Raw genomic sequence first — 21,767 nt, forward strand, 5'->3', positions numbered from 1 at the left:
GCATGTGTCTTCTACTATTGTCTTGGGCCGACCAAAATCTTGTCAGTAGGTTGGTAAATGGAAACTGAAAGAAGCCTATCATATATGTGTGTGTGCCTGTGTTTTTCCTCCCACTGCCACTTGACTTTTGGTTTGTTTACATCCCTGTAAATCATTGGTTTGGCAATAACAGACCAATAGATTAAGAACCAATCTGAAAAAAACAAAAAAACACAAAAGTACTGGGGTCGTTTCATTCAACTAAAACTTCTTCAAAGCGGTGCCCCAGCATGGCTGCAGTCTAATGACTGAAGCAGATAAAAGACAAAATATAATTTAAAGAACTAGAAGAAATATCACTGAACTCAGCCAGCTTGTTGCTTTCCTTGTGAGTAAAATAATAAAAAAAAAAGAAAGGAAAGAAAAAATTATAAAATAACAAAAACCAACCAGAATAAAAACATTGTAACAATGAAGAACATTGCGTAAACAGACGGTACAACGATCTTGGTCATCAGTCTGTCGGATTCGAGTTTTGCTATCATCCATATGATTCTCTTCAACAGTTGATGCTTGCTTCTTGAGAGACTGGAAAGACACAGAAAAGAAAGGATATATTAGTGAAGGTGAAGTACACAAGAGCATTTTACAGAAATATATGTGTGTTTGTCATACTGTTTGGTGGTTGTTTAGTTCCAGATAGTTCCTGAACAAGCAAACCTAAAATCAAAGTTGTTCCAATTCTGACCATCCCAAGAAAGAATACATTAAATGGGTGAAATACACAAGGGCATTATACAGAAATGTGTGTGTGTGTGTGTGTTTGTCATATTGTGTGGTGGTTGTTTAGTTCCAGATAGTTCCTGAACAAGCAAACCTAAAATCAAAGTTGTTCCAATTCTGACCATCCCATCTTTTTTTTTTTTTTGTAGACATTGTAAGACTACATTATGAGATGTTTACTTCAACTCTTTTGGAGGAGATTTGGCTGCTACTTTTAGCAAATAGGAGGACCATGCAAGGCTTCTATGATGCTTAACTAGTGTTTGAATATGGTGTTTTTGTATACATGTGGTTGGTGGGTGCATATGTGGCTCTATGAAGTGATTGTATGTATGGGGTGAATGTGTGGCTTTGTGGATACATATCTTTAAATAGAGAGTTGGTATGTATTAAACATATGGTTGTATAAATGTTTGTATGTGTGTATATGTGTGTGTGTGTATGCATGTTAATAGGAATGCATACAAATATGTTTCACTATGTTTATTTTAACTTTAGGCGCTTCTTGTTTAAACAAACTGGTTAGCCTGCATTGATAGAATGACAAAGTCAGTGAAAGATATAATTCCTCAAGGATAGGAAGAAATCTATCCAGATTTACTTTCACACACACACACACACAGGATCTGCATAAAGGAATAAAAACTACAAAAAGTAAAAAGAAATATAAAACATTCATCATTATAGCAGATTTGAACATGAAATCTTTGGGTTTGGTGCAGATTAACAGCTGAATGCTGAGGGAAAGAGAGTTTACAGGAGTGGAAATGAAAGAAAGATGGAAGACAAGTGTTAATTTTGAATAAATCCATGAGGCCCATTAGACTAGAGTGGTTTTTACTGGTGGAGAATAACAAACAAGAGCATCAACAATGATGACAAATCACTGATATTTGGTAGGGAAAAATAAAAATTCTAAGAAGAAATGGAAGACAGAGGATTTTTTAAAATCGAATACCAACTTTGAACTATGTTTTGGAACCATCTTTAGAACTGACTGTACAAATGCTGTAGCACAAATTGTTGTCATTGATGTTATATAGTTCCATAGCAGCACCAATCCAACAGAACTATCATAAAAAAGGTTGTGGTTGTCACCATCCCAGACCTGTCCCCCAGAAGTATTGGGGCAGGCATGACTGTAATCAAGAAGCTTGCTTTGGAACCACCCGATTTGGAGTTCAATGCCACCACGTGGCCTCTTGGACAAGTATCTTCTACTGTAAGCCCTGGGCTGACCAATGCTTTGAGTGAATTTGAAAGACGGAAACAGTGATTCATAATTTAAAGGAGGAAATTTGTGAACTTTGAATGTATAAAGAGTATAAACAAGTGTAAAATAGTGTAAACAACTAAAATAAAAATATATCTAAATAACATTTTTTTCTTAATACTTTTTACGTAGTGGTCGAAGGAAGCTCTGGCTTTCGTTAGGCGTGGTCCACATAACCATTCATGATACAGAGGCTGGGAGCTTCTGTATCGGTTCGGGAATGAATCGCCATCACATCACTTAGTTGCAAACACGTTATATAGCTGCAACAGAATGCTGCATCACCAACAATAACATGATTTCTCTAAGACACCACCCAGTAATCTATCAAGTCCATTTACACATTTCTCAATACATACTGCTGTTATAACTTCCCTCACTCATAGATTTGCTAGTAAGAACTAATATGTACTTGTGTTTGTCTTAATTATCCCATATATATATATATATATATATATATATGGGATTTCACTATATATAGTGAATTCGATTCCCCAAATGGGCTGTATGTTGTGTTCTTGAGCAAGACACTTTATTTCACATTGCTCCAGTTCACTCAGCAGTAGAAATGAGTTGCTGGTGCCTTCTCCTTGGATAACATCAGTGGAGTGAAGAGGGGAGGCTGGTATGCATGGGCGACTGCTGGTCTTCCATAAACAACCTTGCCTAAGCTTGTGCCTCAGAAGTGGAACTTTCTCAGTGCAACTTCATGGTCATTCATGATTGAAAGGGTCTTTACTCTTTACCCTTTAATATATGTGTGTGTGTGTGTGTGTGTGTGTGTGTGTGTGTGTGTGTGTGTGTGTGTGTGTGTGTGTGTGTGTGTGTGTGTGTGTGTGTGTGTGTGTCACCCTGTTTGACAACTGGTGATGGTTCGCTCACATCTCAGGTCCATAGTGGTTTGGCAAAAGAAACCAATAGAATAAGTACCAGGCTTTAAAAAAAATAAAAAGTACTAGGGCTCTTTGGTTCAACTAAACCTTTCAAGATGGTGCCCCAGCAGGGCCACAGACCAGTGACTGAAACGATCAAAAGATAAAAGTGTCTTTTCTTTTTTAAAATGATAGTATGTGATTTGCTTCTAGTATGTTGAATTATTAAGCTGAGTCATAGAAGTGGAATTGTTATTGTTGTTCAGACCGAGGTCAGCCCTAAACAGTCGTGTTCTCGATACCTTATTTCTTCTATTCAGACCAAGTGTACCTAGGACTACATCATCCGACAGAAACACTGACCAAATGCTTCATGGTACAGGTCAAATCTATTTGACCAGATTCTGGCCCAGGGTCAACAAACTTTGAACCAAAGAGGGGAGCCTCTACAACAAGTGTGGGCAACCTCTTTCAAGAAGCAGGCGGCACAAGACATATAGTCCATTATAAGGCAGGCCACACCACTAAAACTATAAGGCAGGCCACACCACTAAAACTAAGTCATGGCAATTTTCCAATGGCATGTCATACATAATGTCCTGTAGGTTGCAATCTGCACAAGAGGGAGCATCTACAAGGCCACTTGTAGAGATTACTGACCAAATCTTCCTCAAAATCACATCAATGTTTTACATCCATTTTTTTAGATTCTGCCGGGGTTGACTTTGCCTTTCATCCTTTTGGAGATGACAAAATAAGTAGTAGGAGTTGATGTAATTGATCTACCTGCTCATCTGAAATTGCTGGCCTTATACCAAAATTTGAAATCAATATATTTTACATCCATTTCCCATACTAGTTTGGGTTGGAAAGGATCGTCCAAATCCAAATCAGTTCTTATTCAAAATATTTCCCTTTTAGAGAGGTCGTAGGAGCAAGCAGTGTACGTTGTATGGGGGGGGGGGTGAGACTTACCCTGGCTAAAGTGTGCATGTTTACATGTAGGAATGGTCGGTGGGGAGACAGGGGGCAGCAACAGCAACAGCAGCAGCCATAAAATATTCATAAGAAATAATAACGATAAAAATATCTGATGCAATTAAGGGGGGAAATAATAATAATAATGCTATATGGTTTTGTTTTTTTTTTGAAAACTGATTCACGCAACATGACTGGCATGTTCAAGTGGAGATACTCTGCTCTAGACAAGTAGCTCCTTGCTCTAATTGTTCCTAATCTGTACCACGACACCACCACCACCACCATGCAAGATCAACTGACTGAGCCTGACCAACCGGCTGAACAACAACCACCAGCATCACAACTACTACTACTATCACCACCACCACCACCACCACCACTACTACCACTATTACTACAAATTATCAAATAACAATCTACAGTTTCCCTAGCACAACTAACCTACATTATCACAAACACTACAATACTACCACAGGGAATATTACAACCCTTACCACCACCACCACCATCTAGACTATCACAGCTGCTTACTCTACCACTACCACCATCACTGCTTCCACTTAAACTGTTGCAACTATTATAATACTGCTACCACCATCACCACCACCGACAACACTATGCTGTCTAAATTATCCCCTCTTTAATCAATAGGTTTCAACTTATAGAGATTACCTTACTTGACCTCTCTCTCAGATGACCCAACAATGCCAGTCACCACCATCAACACTAAAAACAAGGCACTGCTATCAATCTATGTGTATGTGTGAATGTGCAAACCACTAATAAAGAAACCCTAAGCAAACTATTTGGAAAGGAAACTGTGTATGCATGCAAGTGTATTTCCAAGATTTTGTCAACAAAATCCAGCCACAGGAATAGCACATCGACTAAAGTGTGTGACTGAAAGCTAAAACAGAAACACATACGGACAAAAACAAACACACTATTATACATACACACACAAACAATGTACTTTTGTGATGCTATATTTTATATTATGTGGAGTGGGCATTTGTGCTGTGACAATGTGATATTTCCAATTGCATACGTGCTTGTTTGAATGTATGTGTGTGCGTGCTCCTCTGTATGTCAATCATTCTTTTAATGTCTATTTTTCTATGCATGCATGGATCAGACTGAACTTATTGTGGCAGGGTTTTCTGCAGTCAGATAGATGTCCTTCTTGTCATGTATTGAACTCCTAATGAATATAAAACAAATATTGTATATTTGTTTTCATGCCGGTGGCACGTAAGAGCACCCACTACACTCTCAGAGTGGTTGGCGTTGGGAAGGGCATCCAGCTGTAGAAACTCTGCCAAATCAGATTGGAGCCTAGTGTAACCATCTGGTTTGCCAGTCCTCAGTCAAATCGTCCAACCCATGCTAGCATGGAAGGCAGGCGTTAAACGATGATGATGATGATGATGAATTAAAAACCACCAGTCACATGGCATGTATGAGTTTTATGTGGACTCATCCATTTTTTTCTTATATAACATTGCAATTAAAATAAACAGGGACACGCAATTCCATCACTACAGGATCACGGCTGATGTTACCCTTTCTCATATGTTCTGTTTGCTTTGCTTCTACTAAGGCGAGACTGAAATTCGCAGTTTACAGCTATTTGATCCTTGTTCCTATGCCTGTGCTTATGAAAAAAACAAATCTTTAGATATGCCCACCACCAGAATTTGTACAACACAGATAGGAAGAGGCTCCTTGCAGTTATACTAGGCAAGGATACGGAGCAGGGGTACCCAATCCCTATGCCTGCTATAGAGGCTTTCTCACTTTCAAGCAAGGTAATATCTCCCTAGGGTCAGACATGCTGTTGCAGAATATTGGTTTCAAATGTTGGCACAAGGCCAGCAATTTCAGAGAAAGGGAGAAAGCTAATTACATTGACCCCAGTGCTTAACTGATATTTATTTAATCGACTCCCAAATGGATAAGAAGCAAAGTCAACCTTGGCTGACTTTGAATTCAGAATGCAAAGATGAACAAAATGCTGCTAAACATGGTAACCTTTCTGCCAGTTTGTCACCTTCATAATAATAATAATAATAATAATAATAATAATGATAATAATAATAATCCTTTCTGCTATAGGCACAAGACCTAAATATTAGGGGATGGGGACAATCGATTACATTGACCCCCAGTCTTCAACTGGTACTTATTTTATCGACCCCGAATGGATGAATGGCAAAGCTGACTTCAGCAGAATTTGAACTCAGAATGTGAAGATGGATGAAATGCCGCTAAGCATTTGAATGCAATGGGCTAAGAATAAAAGCTGCAAGGCATTTGTCCATAATGGTGCTGTAATATAAGTGGAGAACGTACAACAAAACCAACTAAAATGTTTATAAAGTTGTCTAAGAAAGATAGGAGCAGTTGGAAGTATAAGACAGAGTACATACATACATACTTTTCCTGTATTGGAAATTGTGAGCCAACATCAGTTGGTTCACAGTTCCTGAGATGTCATCATCAACATCATTATTTCAATGTCCGTCAGTCTTGCTATTTTTAGTATTTCCTTGCAAGTGTTAACACCAGCTAATACTGAAAGGTCTTTTAAGGAGTGGTGCTTGTCAACGTCATTTCATGCTTTTAATTGGACAGGAGATAAAATCCACTTGAAGGGGATGTAAAATTCCTCAGAATTTATACATCCTAACAGCTGAGGTAATGGAGAATAGTATGCGGATACTATTCTGAGATACCTAAGTTAACAATATCACTGAGTAACTATTAATATAGTACAAAGAGTTATCTCCTGCTTTGGCTGTGTGTGATGGGTAGACATTGACTGTTTTTGTTTAGTAATCATCTCTGGCAGGATTACATGTGAGCTACAAGGCCAGTGCTGGATCCGCAGCAGTAATGACCTGTGCTGCACGTGAAACTACTTGACACAACGGAGAAGTGGTGACTCTCTTGTGCTCTTTTGGTAATGCACCCACATCAGTGGCAGACAGTAAAAGGGTGACTAATTTGCCCCTTCCATCCATAGACTGGGGTGGCACCTTGGACAGAGAGCTATACTACACAGTGGAATCTAGTTACAGCTACCCGAACTGTGCTGTTGAGAGCTATGATCATAACCAGTTACCACAGTAGAGTGAACGATATCGCTGCAGTACCTATATACAATTAGATAGACTGTATTGCTGACAATTACACTCAACATCTACAGTAGAATGGACTCTACCACATTATAGTACATAGGTAAACTTGGCTTTGGACAGTGAAGTGTCTTTGTCACTTGTACAATACAGTGAACTTGTGTGACTGTGTGTGTATGTGTGTGTGTGTGCATTCTCTTTCTCTTTTTAACCTATTACCTACCAGTGATCTCATATGAGATCACTTAAAAATTACAAATTTCGTAATTATCTGTCAATATTTACACATATCTAACCTTTTTGCTATATCTACTAGGTATATTTCTCTGATATTCAAATGAGGTTTGCTAATTTTTCACCCAATATCTCGCTTATTTCTATTTGAAATGTCATTTTGATCATTCCAGCGTGTTTCTAAGGCTGTTTTATGCTAGAAATCAAAGTTTCATAAAAAAAATTCTAGTTAATAGAATTATAGGAGGTAATGGGTTAATTTTGATTGACCACCTGATTAGTAGCAAAGTTGTGAAGGAAAGCAGATTGTTTTAACCATCATCCTTTGGAGATTTTTTTATAGTCCCTGATATCGTGATCATTTGTAAAGTAGGAATTAAGGATTTGCATTCTCTGCTCCAGACCTCGAAGTTCAGTTATACTTTGTTCCAGGGTACGTGTACCAGATTATTGGATGTATTACAACATGCTTCTTATTCTTTCTTGACTGCACCTTCTTTTCCATCTTAGCAGCCAAGTAATATGATCTAAGCCAAGAATATATATATACAATATGCATGTGTATATACATATATGTATGGCGTTAGGAAGGGCATCCAGCTGTAGAAACTCTGCCAAATTAGATTGGAGCCTGGTGTAGCCATCCGGTTGCACCAGTCCTCAGTCAAATCGTCCAACCCATGCTAGCATGGAAAGCGGACGTTAAACGATGATGATGATGATGATGATGATGATGTATATATATGTACAAGTGTATATGTATATGCATGTGTATGTATGTGTATATATACACACACAAATACATATATATATATATATAATACACACACACAAATACATACATATAATACAAACACACAAATACATACATATATATATATTTTTTTCTATGGGCTAAATATATATATATCTTATAGTAAAAATGGATACATAAGGGTGGAAAATCACAGGAACAATACCATATGTCCAACGTAAGATACAATATGTGTGTTCAATTCTAGCTCATGCTGAGCACTTCAACTCTGCCCCGTCTTTATGTATTGTTATATTAACAATACATAATTATACAAAAATTACAGTATATATATATATATATATATATATATATATAATACACACACACACACAGATAATATAGCCACTCTTGATGGTATGGGCCTTACTCTGGATCAAGAATTCAGAGTTTATGTTCAAAGTTACTTGCTAAGAATAGTGTGTGAAATAAGAAAAATAACCCTTACGCAAAAAGTGAGTAAGGGTTAGCAACAGGAAGGGCACTTGGTTGCAAAACATTGTGTAACATGATTTTTGTCCTTGGGTAGCAACTGTTATTTCCTATTTGTTTACCCCTAGAAACTATGAAAAATGGCTAATATTTCCATCAACCCATGCTTTTGTTACATCTATTCAAACCCTTAAGAATCCCTCTCAACACATGGCTATGATGCTCCACCACTATTCCTGCTCATGATCAGAGATCGTTAGCCACTAAGGGACATGCTTAAGTGGTTAAGGTTAAGCAACAGACAAACAAATCAGTGGTATTGAGCAGAATATTTACTACAACGATATTTCTGCTTCAGCAACTCAGCGCTGAATCTGTCTGAAATGTAATAGAAAATAGGTCAGTTTCAAAACATTGATGTCCTGGTTACAAAAGCAAAGTTTGAAGGGAATAGTTGTTGTTTCCTTTGATTTCTAGATAGAAGTAAATAGGAAATAACACTCACTGACCAAAGACAAAAAATTTTTTATTTTAATTCTTACACAGTGTAATATATACAACTCACCCATACTAGCGTAAAAAAAAAAAAGTAAAATGAATAAACAAGGCTTTTTAAAGGAACATCATAAAGCACACCCCTATTTTTTTTTTTTTTAATGGAAGTCTGTTGGGGTTCGACAATGACGTCAATGATGCTGGAGGTGGGAGCCGAGCCCAAAGGCGGACGCACAGACGTGGCCACATAACAGCAGAAGTAGGGGTTGGGGTTCCTCTCTTTTCTGGTCCAGGCTCTTGAGGCACTTTTCCTCAAACAGCCTAACACAGCTGGATGCCAGGCGCTGCGGTCAGAGGTAAGTGATTCCCAGCCATGGGTTAAAATGCCGCAGGCCTCAAGGGAGGTTCCCAGGCTGTCCTTGTATCGCCCCAGTGACCTTCCAGGGTTTCTCGCTCCAGGCGCCAGCTCGGAGAAGAAGATCAACTTTGGTAGATGCATGTCATCCATTCGGACTACATGTTTGACCCACCAGAGCTAGGCCTTCATGATGAGGGCTTCAATCCCGGGCATTTCGGCTCTGCGAAGCACCTCAGTGTTGGAGACCCTGTCCTCCCAGGAAATTCCTATGATTCGTCGTCGCAAGCAGCGGAGGTGGAACTGGTCAAATACTTGCATTTGCCTCCTATACAGCATCCACATCCCACAGCCGTATAGCAAAGAGGTGAGGACGACTGCCCTCTACACCATCAGTACCGCCACACCAAACATTCAAATGGTTTTTTTCCATGCATCATTGCCACCACCAGCCATAGTGGCACTTCATTACTAAATATGTCCACTGCTAGGGAACAATTACCCAAGTATAAGGAATGGAGAGATTGTAAGAGCATGTTTGAGTGTGTTACAGCATGTGTTTTTGTGTTTGTCTGTGGTAAAGAAGTGTATACATATTTTTAATGCTGCCCTACACCTTTTTCAAATAAATTAAGCTAAATGGCCATTGCTGCTGCAAACAACTACTATCCACAATTATCTCTCAATGAGTGGGGAGGTTTACAGTGTTCTCATTAAACATAGATTAATTAGTTCAATTTATTAGGTTAAGTGGTCCACGTTATTATAATTGTTGGTGTTGTTTATCTTCAGGCAGCTCTGATCCACCATATTAGAGTCGCCTGTGTGTGTGTTACTATTTTTGTTTCTTTTAAATTCAACTGTAGGCATGATTGTGTGGTTAAGAAGCTCAGTTGGCAACCACATGGTTTCAGGTTCAGTTCCACTGCACAGCACCTTGGGCAAGTGTCTTCTACAATAGCCCTGAGCCAACCCATAGCTTGCGAGTAAATTTAGTACAAAAAAACTGGGTGGAAGCATGTCATTGTGTGTGTCCCCTCACCACCACCAAAACCATTTGATAACTGATGTTGGTTTGTTTACATCCCCATAAGTTAGTGATTCAGCAATAAGAGACCAATAGAATAAGAACCAAGTTTAAAATACTAGGATCAATTTGTTTGACTAAACCCTTCAAGACGGTCTCCCGGCATGGCTGTAGTCTAATGAGTGGAACAGGTAAAAAATAAAAGACAAAGATATTATCAAATGTGTGTATCCAATATATTATCCAATGTGTGTTAGGCTGCAGCCTAACAATCCTGTAGGGTCGTGACAAACCTAAGACATAAGTCCTTCTTTTTACAAGGTGGTAGGGTGTGATTTGAGGGAGCTTTGACTGCAAGAGGTAGCTGATCAAGCAACAGCATAGATCATCATCATCATCATCATCATCGTTTAACGTCCGCTTTCCATGCTAGCATGGGTTGGAAGATTTGACTGAGGACTGGTGAAGTCAGATGGCAACACCAGGCTCCAATCTGATTTGGCAGAGTTTCTACAGCTGGATGCCCTTCCTAACGCCAACCACTCAGAGAGTGTAGTGGGTGCTTATACGTGCCACCGGCATGAAGGCCAGTCAAGCGGTGGTGGGAAATTCCTTGCTCTCTGACAAAATCTCTAAAAATCCTAAAGAAAAAAAAAACAGTTTAACCCTTTTGATGCCAACACACCTGAAACTACGTCTGGTTTTACAATGCAAAATTCATATCTTAAAGTGATCTAAATTAAAAACTTCCATCAAAATTTCATGTTAATTTATGTTCCAAACACCAGCTTCATACAAAGTTGTTTTACTAAATTCTTCATTATTTTTATAATTAAATGAAACAAAGACAATAAAATTCAAAAGAAACAGGACAACAAAAGGGATAAGTCTCAAGACCACAAGAGTGATGTAACATAATCTATATGTAAATTTGTAAAATTAAAAATTTATTTCTCTCAGCATAGATGTGACCCAACAATTTCTTCTGCACAAGTAATTCGACTATCAGTATTAAAAAAAAAAAGGCTCCTCACTCTTCGTATAGTGTAGCATTTCTCAACCAATTTTTTCCCATGGACCCCTTCGTTTCCTATTTTACTTGTGTGGACTCACATAGCCATTCTGTGTTTAAAAAAATTCTATTGTATTTTTATAATTAGATATTATTAAGACTTGTACAAAAATTCTTAAAATATTTTGTGTATTGTGGACTTATAACCAATTTATTGCCCACAAACGTTACTGAAGCATAGTTCTTTTCCTGACCCCTGAAAAATTATTGTGGACCCCAGTTGAGAACCCCTGGTATAATGGATCATTTTTACATTTTGGTTTGTTAAGAAACACGTTAGATTTTCACCAGATATAACCTTGTGTCCTATCCGGGTGGAGATACATCTTGCTGCTTATGTGTTCTCAATTTAGAAAGCGAAAATATTCAATATTGTTTTAGCTTACCGCACCCTTAAGGGATGGTCACTATTGCATCATAAAAGAGTGCTACTTGAACAAGACCATCATCCTATCCCGGTGGAGGAAATGATTTATCACCCAACAAGTTAATTTTTCATAAAACTGAAATTGAAGCAATGATTCTTCACCTGCGCCTCAGGAAGTCAGTAAAATCATTTATCATTCCAAATGTGAGTGTTTCTCTGTTGGTGCAGGTGGGATCAATCGACAATGTTGCAAATGTCACACTCCTTTCATTTCTCATTCAAATAAATGAACTGATCATCAACAAAAGAAGCCATATTGAACATAATTATATGAATTCAGCATGTTTACAGAGTCTTTATGCCAGTCAACCAATAAGATATTGTACTCTTGTGGAATTATTTAATGTCTGTTCACCATAGTCCAGACAGTAAAATCTCATTTTTCTGTCCAGTTGTCAATGGTGTTTGCTTTTTCTTCATCAGAAATAATAGTAACAAGCTCAATTACATGTAACAGACACATACTTGGAAAAAAAAGAAAAAAAGAAGAAAGTCACAGATGAAATGAAGACACCATTGATTTAATGTATGATAAATCCTCCAGTGTGTCAGTCAATATTCATCATCAGAGTCATTATCATTGTTTTAATATTTATTTTTCCATGCTCACATGAGTCAGACAAAATTTGCTGAGGCAAATTTTCAAAATCTAAATGCTCTCATATACGCGTCAGATGGAATTTGTTACAGTGAATTTTCAACAGCTGAAAGCCCTTTTTGTTGTTCACAAACCCTCATCTGTTTCCAAGTAAGGTAGTATTTCCCCCATGACCAGACGTATCTCAGAAGAAATGGAAACAAAGGATACTGCTTGCATGACAATGAATTCATTTACAACTATCATGCAATGCTAAGGCTAGTAGACAATAGCAGAAAAGCACATGCACACACGGACATGTATTAAGGACTTTAAGTTTCCAGCTATCAAATCCATTCATAGGGTTTTCATCAGCTCAGGCCTATAGTAAAAGATACTTGCCAAGGAGCCATGCAGTGGGACTGAACCTGAAACTATGTGGTTGGGAAGCAAACTTCTTACCACACAGCCATACCTGCACCTATTAAATCTCTCATATTCAACACCTATGTTTCTAAACCATACCAACAGATCACACTCTATTGTATTTCCCACTAATCTCCACAAATCTTCCACACTCAAAACACATTTAACCGTTTAGCATTCAGATTACTCAGTCAAATGTAATACTTTTTTTTATTCACATTGTTTTGAATTAATCATTCATTATCTCATAGCTTTGAAATTTCAATGATGTGATTGCATATATTTTTAGAATGACATTGTAAGGTAAGTGTGAGAGCCTGGATCTGACTGGTTTGAACATAAAATAGGTAAAATCTTTGGACCAGTTTAATAGCTAAAGGGTTAAGATTTATACTATCACATCAGTCTCCAACCACCCCAGACTTACAGTATCTAACATTTATGTCTCATTACCATGAAGGTTCATATCAAACATCCAATTCAATCTGTGGTTCCCAGCCAGAGTCCATATAAGATTTTGTTGTTGAAATTTATGTGAAACAAATTGTTTATGCTTCTACAATACACAAAATATTTTAACAAATTCTTTTTATACAATTCCTAATAGTATTTAATTGTAAAAATAAGATAGGTTCCTTAACACTTTAGTGTTCGGGTTATTAAGATAATGCTTATTGACTCACATTGTTTTTAATTAATCATGCATTATCTCATATCTTTGAGATTTCGAAGATGTGAATAATGTAGAATAACATTGTAGGGTAAGTGGGAGAGTTTGGATCTGGTCAGTTTGAACATAAAACGGGTGAGATATTTTGACTGGATATGACCAGTTTAAATGCTAAAGGGTTAACATCAAATGGTTAAGAAGGTCCATCTGAGTAAAATAGGAATCAGAAGGGTCCACAGATAAAAAAAAAAATGGTTGAGAATCACTGCTTCAGATCATACTCAACTTCATCAACTTCCACAGGTCTTCCCTGCTGTCTTATGCCATAAAACTTAACATTAAACACCCAACAAATCATACATACATCATCAGATCTTTGAGAAGGCTTGTTTTAGACTTTCCCTCTCATTTATTTATTCATGACAGTCCTTCCACACTGAAGTGGTGGACAGAGGAGTTGATATTTGGCTTTAAGTGATGTAGACTAATGTCTTGACAGAAAGACACAGAGTTGGTATTCCTGACAAATTTGGGGGTAAGAAACATTGGGCCAAGTGTTTACAGCAAAGTTTGAGAGTTGAAACACTGAAGGGGCAAATGCATATGGTAAATTGGGCGCACAGCTAGCTAGGGCAAAGGCAAAGTTGACCTTGGTAGGAGCTGAACTCTGAATGTAAAATGCTGGAAGAAATGTTGCTAAGCATTTTGTTTGATGTGCAAATGATTCTTCAAAAATAATATTGCCTTATATCTGAGAAAGGCATCAGATTCAACCAAATTTGTGTAGCTGACATTCATAGAGGCAAGGTTTCTGCTTCAATGAAAGGCCATCATCATCATTATTGGTATTCATACATTATTCGTTACACTGCTACAAACAACTACCACTATCATCAACACCACCACCACCACCACCACCACCACCACCACCACCACCACTCATATGAAATTTGGTGGCTTGTAAATAATATTATTTTCTTTATCTGTAATTAAACATACATGCAGTCAACAATCTTGATTACATATCAGAGAGAATTTGTGATGATACGTATTTGAAATATTTGAGAGAAAAACAGCTGTATATTAGTTTATATCAGTGTGTGTGCGTGTGTGCGTGTGTGTATGAGTGTTTGTGTGTAAGTATATGTATGTATCTTAAAAAATAGTACTATGCATAGACTTAACCCATTGGATACTAACCAGTATAAATAAAACTCAATTTCTTTGAAAGAAAACCTCGTTAAAAAATGTATTCACATTTTAAAAGTTTTCAGTAATCACTTTAAAAGAAACTTTTGTTATGTTATGTTCCAAATACCAGCTTAAAAGTAAACAAATTAGTTTACTAAATCAGTCCTAATTCTTGATTCATTTCCAAAAATAAAATAAAAAATAAATAAAAAAATCAGACAATCCAATTCATTAGAAAAAGTCTGCCTTGAGCTTTTAGGGCTCATGAGGTCAGAGCTTATCCAGATTTGTAAAGTATTTAGGCTGAAAGTACAAGACCCTGCTCCCTGAATGAGATGCTGGTCCAGGGCATGATCACCTCCCAGTTGACTCTGGTACTAATTTTCAGTTAAGTGACTTAGTGGTTGGGGTATTGGACTTGTGGATCATAAGATTGTGATTTTGATTCCTGGACCAGGTAACACGCTGTGTTCTTCTTCAGCAAAACACTTCATTTCATGTTGTTCCAGTCTGCTCAGCAGGCAAAAATGAATAATCCTGCGACGGACTGGCATCCCATTCAGGTGGGGAATATATATACAGAGTGGACCTTATGAGTCAGTATGACATGAAAAGGTAAGTTTTTGTTTTTTTACTGGAGCAATGAGGAGTGGGGAAGTACTTTGTTCAATGGACACGTGCTACCTGGTCTGAGAATCAAAAACTCTGGATCTACAACAGTTGTGTATTCATCACCCTAACCACAAAGTTCTACCTGCACAAGTTAATGGGTGAAAAGTAAAATAGGAATTTTGAAAGCAGTATCTATAGAACTAGTTTTTAAACAACAAATGGTTATAGGGTTCTATTAGAATAAAATAGTAATCAAAGGGGTCTGCAGATAAAAAAAAATCACTGGTCTAGAAAGTGTATGTCTAGTGGAGAAATTGAACTCATGTTTATTCAACTTGACTGACCACTTGTAAGACTCAACACCGCTAGGTATGGTTACATCATCGAGAGGCATATTTTTGAGGCAATTCAGATTTATACATTGCTAAAAAGTGATGTGGGGCCACACAAATTGTAATGTTTTAATGAAATCAAGATTTTAAACTTTTAAACTTGCTAAATATCTTAATCAATTTTCCTAGCAGTTAGAAGTGTTACACGATCAGCATAGACCCAACAGAGTAGAAAATGTAGAAAGGCTTTCAATTCTTGATATCAACCTACCCAAGACTACTCTTATTTCTAGGTTACAAGACTTCCTGTTTTGTCAAAATCAAAATTTCTATATAAAGTTTCATGTGAATTTGTGCTCCAAATATCAGCTTAAAAACAGTCAAGTAAATTTTACTTCGTTTTTCTTTATTTCCATACTTAAGTGAAGTAAAGAGGGTGTATTTTCAAGTGAAGTATGGTAACGAAAGATTTTTAAACATAGATAGCATTATTAAGCAAAAACTTGAATTTTTTGTTAGCATATTTGCCATTTGTTTCTACAATTGCTGCTTGTAGACCAGAGCAAGAACTTTTCTAATACCTAGACTGTTGTCTACTTTTGAATTTCCATAACATGTTACACTTCCTCTCATATTCTTTGTGTTCTCACAGTCAGAAGTGGTGCACAGTTTACATTTAGATGTTATTATATTATAGATTACAGCGATAAACCAAAGAATATTCACAAAAACATTCTAAGAAATACAACTGTCACTCATTTCTGAACTAAACTAAACTAAACAAACAATTGAATGGCACACTAGGAATACAGGTACCAAAGCATTTATTCAGCTGATGGAAAGCCAACTCCATTTCAAACCAGCTTTGTAGTAGTGCCAATTGTCAACTTAAGTTTTTGGGGGTTTTTTTCAGTTTTTCCATGGCATACATGCTGTATAGCAGGTTCGTTAAGATAGTTGCTATGTATACTTGTCTTCTTGATCCAGAAGAAACTGGAAAATCCCCCAAATCTAGGTTAATTCTAATCCCAAGCTTGCTGGCTAAACATTTCACTACCCGTAGCATTCACTGAATGTTTTTGTACAGACCTATTTTATAGATGAGTATTTATATGATTATTGTTGTACACAAGCAATTTATATTTTACAGTATTTATATATCATTTCTTATCAAAGCTGTAATGAAGTTATGTCTAACTTAATCATTGCCTTTTTGGTTTCAAACTACCTGACACTGTCCCTGGATATATAATAAAAACTTCAAGGTTTAAAGTCATCTAAATTTTTAAAATGTTGCATTAAAATTTCATTTCAATTTATGTTCTGGTTTCAGCTTAATAATGATAGACTTTACAGAATTCTTGGATTCTTTTTTCTCTTCAAAAATAAATGAAAGCAGTGTATTTCAATCAATGAAAACATGGTAATGAAAGGGGCAAATGGAGACCTACTTTTCAGGGTTGCAGTTTACGATGGGGATGGAGGGAGAGAGAAACAGTTTCATAAAATGTGGCCGTGTGGTAAGAAGCTTGTTTCCTAACCACATGGTTCTGGATTCAGGTTCACCACATAGCACCTAGGGCAAGTGTCTTTTACTACAGCCTCAATCTGATCAAAGCCTGTCATATATATGTGTGTGTGAGTATCTTTGTGTCTGTCTCCCACCATCAATTAACAACCAGTGTTGGTATGTTTATGTCCCTGTAATTTATAATTACTGATAGGACAATGATATACTTGTAAAGAAGTTTCTCTGAGGTTAGATCCATTCTGTTATCTACTGCCCTTGCCTTATTACTGATTTCCAAACTAGGCTCAAGGCTACTAGTTTAATGTGGGTTACGGTATAGTTGGTTGTAGTTTGTGAGATGGAACCAAGGACATGTGTGACTAAATTCTGCAATTCGTTTTAAAGCAGCCCTCCCAACACTTAACAAGAAAGATTTTTGTAAACATAGGCAAAAAGTCTGAAATTTTGGAGCAGGGTTTTAATTCATTATATATTGACCTTGTATTCATTGAATACAATGGTTCCAAGACACAGAGGAGCTTACAAGAAGAAATACAATCACACAAAAAGCGGGGTTTACTCAGATTAAAAATAAAACCCCAAAAAAATCTGTCAACAAAAATGACATAATACTAAGTTCAAAGAAGGAAGTTCCCCAATTGGGGAGGATGATTATCTTGAATAATTCAGGGGAAACTTTTACAAAAAGGCCCAAATTCAGCCACATATCCAGCATCAAAACTGTCCCCTCTGGGTTTCTTTTCTCTTCAGAAAAGTATACCGACAGTGAAGGCATGTGGCTTAGCAGTTAGGGTAATCAGCTCATGAATGCAAGGTCATGGGTTCAATTCCCAGGGGCGTGTTGTGTCCTAGAGCAAGACACTTTATTTCACGTTGCTCCAGTCCACTCAGCTGGAAAAAATGAGTAGTACCTATATTTCAAAGGGCCGGCCTTCTCACATTCTGTGTCAAGTTGAATCTCACTGAGAATTATTTAAGAGTATGTGTCTGTGGAGTGAGGCTGTTCTGTTGATTGGATCAACTGTGACTCATCGTCATCGTAACTGACGGAGTGCCAGTTTAGCTTCTCTGAGTAGGCCTATTCAACATCACCTGCTATACCACTTTTACCCATCAGCAGCCTCTTAGTAATGGTTATAGATTTTAACCACAAGTTCAGGAGTTTTGAGTGGAGGGATCTAGTCAATTATATATCGACTCCAGTACTTGACTGGTACTTTATTTTATCGACCCAAAGAGAATGAAAAGCAAAGTCAAATGTGACAGATTTTGAACTGAAGAGTCGGAAGAAATACTGCAAAACATGCTTTCCGACACTAAATGCTTCAGTCAGCTCATCATAATGATGATGATGATGATTTTAAATTTTAATACAAGACTAGCAATTTTCGGGAAGGAGGCAAATCAATTACATCGACCCCAGTGTTCAAGCTGGTACTTATTTCATCAGCCTGAAGATGGTGGAAGACAAACTCATAACGCTTTCTAATTTGAGGAAGTTAGTCGAATGTATCAACCTCAGTATTTTATCACCCCCAGACAAATGAAAGACTAAGTTTACCTCGACGAGATATGAAAAGACGGGACAAAAATAATAAAGAGACAAACACTGAAGGAGCAATAATACATACATACATTTATAAACATGCTTCTCCCACACATACACACACACACACACACACACACACACACATATATATATATATATATATATATATATATATATATATAGAGAGAGAGAGAGAGAGAGAGAGAGAGAGAGAGAGAATAATTCATTATTAAAGACAAACTTACATGAATTAAACACACATGAGAAAAAAAATTAAGATGAAATAATATCCGTGACGAGAGTAATGTGTCCCTCCTCAGATAAGTAGAGAATAAAACAAAGAGATTTCTTAAATATGAAATATGCAGAGGACAAGAGTAACAGGAAGTTTTCGTAACTCACTTTTAAAGATGCTTGGGTTGGTCGTATGAGGAGGAGAGAGAGATAGAAAGAGGAGAAAGAAGTGTAACACTGTAAAAGTAAATGGTTTAAGAATACATACATACATACATACATACATATATACACATAACTACAGATATATACCCCACCCACTTTGTTGCCTCGTAACTTCCAGAAAGACAGATATTTTTTAACGAAACTTTCAACAAATAATCGCTTAGATCCTGTAGATTGAGTGAATGTAAAGGTTTGTTGCAAAAAAGTTTTTCCGAGGGGTTGAGGGGAGGAGTTTCGGAAAATTCACACGACCCGACATTTCCCCTCCTCATAACTTTCAGGAAAATAGTTATTTTTTAATGAAATTTTATACGAATACCTTTCAAACGGTGCAGATTACAATTACAAAGAAATCTGTAGGCAAAATCTTTTGGAAGTGGGGAAGAGTTTCTGATCAGACAAGCCACATAAGTTGGAATTTTTTCGTTTTGACGGGGATTTTTTTTCCAATTTTTCTTTTCAGTAGTCATGAAAAAAAGCAAAAAGTCTTGAAAATTTATGATTTTTTTTTCACTCTCGCCACTGCCTCATCAACCCAGTCCGGACCGAATTTGACCAATTTTTTTTCTTTTTTCTTTTTCACTACATACTTAGAAACCTTTTCGGTTAAAAAAAACAAAAACAAAAATGAAATCTTTTTAGAAGAAAAAGTGTGTAATTTAAGGGTGATTTGGCTGTTGTTTCTAACACATCGCAAGACCACCTTCCTTATTTTTCTCACTGAAATATGTATTATTTTTCAATATTTTCCCCCATAAACACATTTATGCTATAAAAAAGAAGAAAAATTTGAAAATTTAGATTTTTTTAGCCCCATTCCATGCCCCTGATTCTGTTTACATAATTCTAAAATATTGGAGGGCCTGAGAAGATTTATCCAGTGATTTTAATAAGAGGTATGTAAGAGATGATTTATTTTGATAGCATACTTTTCTGTTAGAAAATGTCTTTGCCTAACACACATACCACGGCCTGGCTCGGTTGTGGTGCGAGTAAACATTTTAATAACCATCATTTCTTTTTTCTTTGCTGATATCCTAGCAATGGACTACGCGTGTGTTACTTTGGCATCATCATTCCATAAAATGTGTTTATGGGGAGAAAAATATTGAAAAGCATCAATAGATGTGAGACTAAGAAAGAAACCAGGAGAGAGTTCTTGGGCTGTGCTAGAAACAACAGCCAGATTTCCTTTAAACCACACATTTTCCTCTCTTTTACTCTTTTTTTCACTCTTCTTACTTGTTTCAGTCATTTGACTGCGGCCATGCTGGAGCACCGCCTTTAGTCAAGCAAATCGACCCCAGGACTTATTCCTTGGATGCCTAGTACTTATTCTATCGGGTTCTTTTTGCCGAACCGCTAAGTTACGGGTACCTAAACACACCACCATCGGTTGTCATGCAATGTTGGGGAGACAAACGTATACATACATCTACATATATATATATATATATATATATATATATATATATATACATATATACGACGAGCTTCTTTCAGTTTCCGTCTACCAAATCCACTCACAAGGCTTTGGTCGGCCCGAGGCTATAGTAGAAGACACTTACCCAAGGTGCCATGCAGTGGGAATGAACCCGGAACCATGTGGTTGGTAAGCAAGCTACTTACCACACAGCCATTCTAAATTTTTTTTTTAAACCTAAAATGTTTCTCTCGTGGGTTTTAAGTGCGTAGTAAGAAAAAAAGAAAAAGGAAAATTGGCCAAAATTGGTCCCGGCTAGATGGTGAGGGGTGGCGGGAGTAAAAAAAATTTTTCCAAATTTTTTCTTTTTTTTTTTTTCGTGAAAAGATGCCTCTCGTAATTCCAAAGATTGTGCTGAAAAGAAAAAAATTGGAAAAAATCCCTGTCAGAACGGAGAAATTCCAACTTATGTGGGCTGTCTGATCCGAAACTCCGTCCAACGCCGCTTACAAATTTCTTTGTGATCGTAATTTACACTGTTTGAAAGGTATTTGTATAAAATTTCATTAAAAAATACCCATTTTCCTGAAAGTTATGAGTGGGGGAAAATGTCGGGTCGTGTGAAATTTCCGAAAACCCTCTCCCCAACCCTGGGAAGAACTTTTTTGCAACAAATCTTTACATACAGGATCTAAGCAATTATTTGTTGAAAGTTTAGTTAAAAAATATCGATTTTTCTCGAAGTTATGAGGCAACAAAGTCGGTGGGGTATATATCTGTAAACATACCATACGGTATATGGGGGGGGGGTATACATCTGTAGTTTTGCCCATATATATATATATATATATATATATATATATATACTAGCAGTATAACCCGACCTTGTCCGGGTGTGACTTATTATGCCATCTACGATAAGTCTTGCTAGCTGAAAATCAACTAAAAAAGAAAGCCTTACAACGAAAAAACCCTTATGATGTAAATATGTTCATAATTCAAAAGACGATGAAATTAATAGGGAAAGTCTGAAGGCTGTTTTGCGTAAAATTATTAAGCATACGTAAATTGCATCCGTGTAATTGGCTATAGAAATGCTTGTGCAAAACAACTTTTCGCGCTGCCCTGATTATACAT

At 36.9% G+C, this 21,767-nt stretch overlaps 1 protein-coding gene across 16 annotated transcripts in view; it reads right to left on the reverse strand.

Moving 5' to 3' along the window:
- Positions 1-21,767, reverse strand: part of LOC106880431 (tetraspanin-18) — a 595,429-nt gene that overhangs the window by 56,439 nt on the left and 517,223 nt on the right. For all 16 annotated transcript variants that reach the window (XM_089356796.1, XM_052970246.2, XM_089356794.1 and 13 more), the window contains one exon: positions 430-567. In XM_089356796.1, the coding sequence (XP_089212922.1) occupies positions 430-567 (138 nt within the window). The remainder of the gene's footprint in view (positions 1-429; positions 568-21,767) is intronic.

The sequence above is a fragment of the Octopus bimaculoides genome, chromosome 8, assembly GCF_046866305.1.
Source record: "Octopus bimaculoides isolate indiv1 chromosome 8, ASM4686630v1, whole genome shotgun sequence".
In the NCBI taxonomy this organism is placed as follows: Eukaryota; Metazoa; Mollusca; class Cephalopoda; order Octopoda; family Octopodidae; genus Octopus; species Octopus bimaculoides.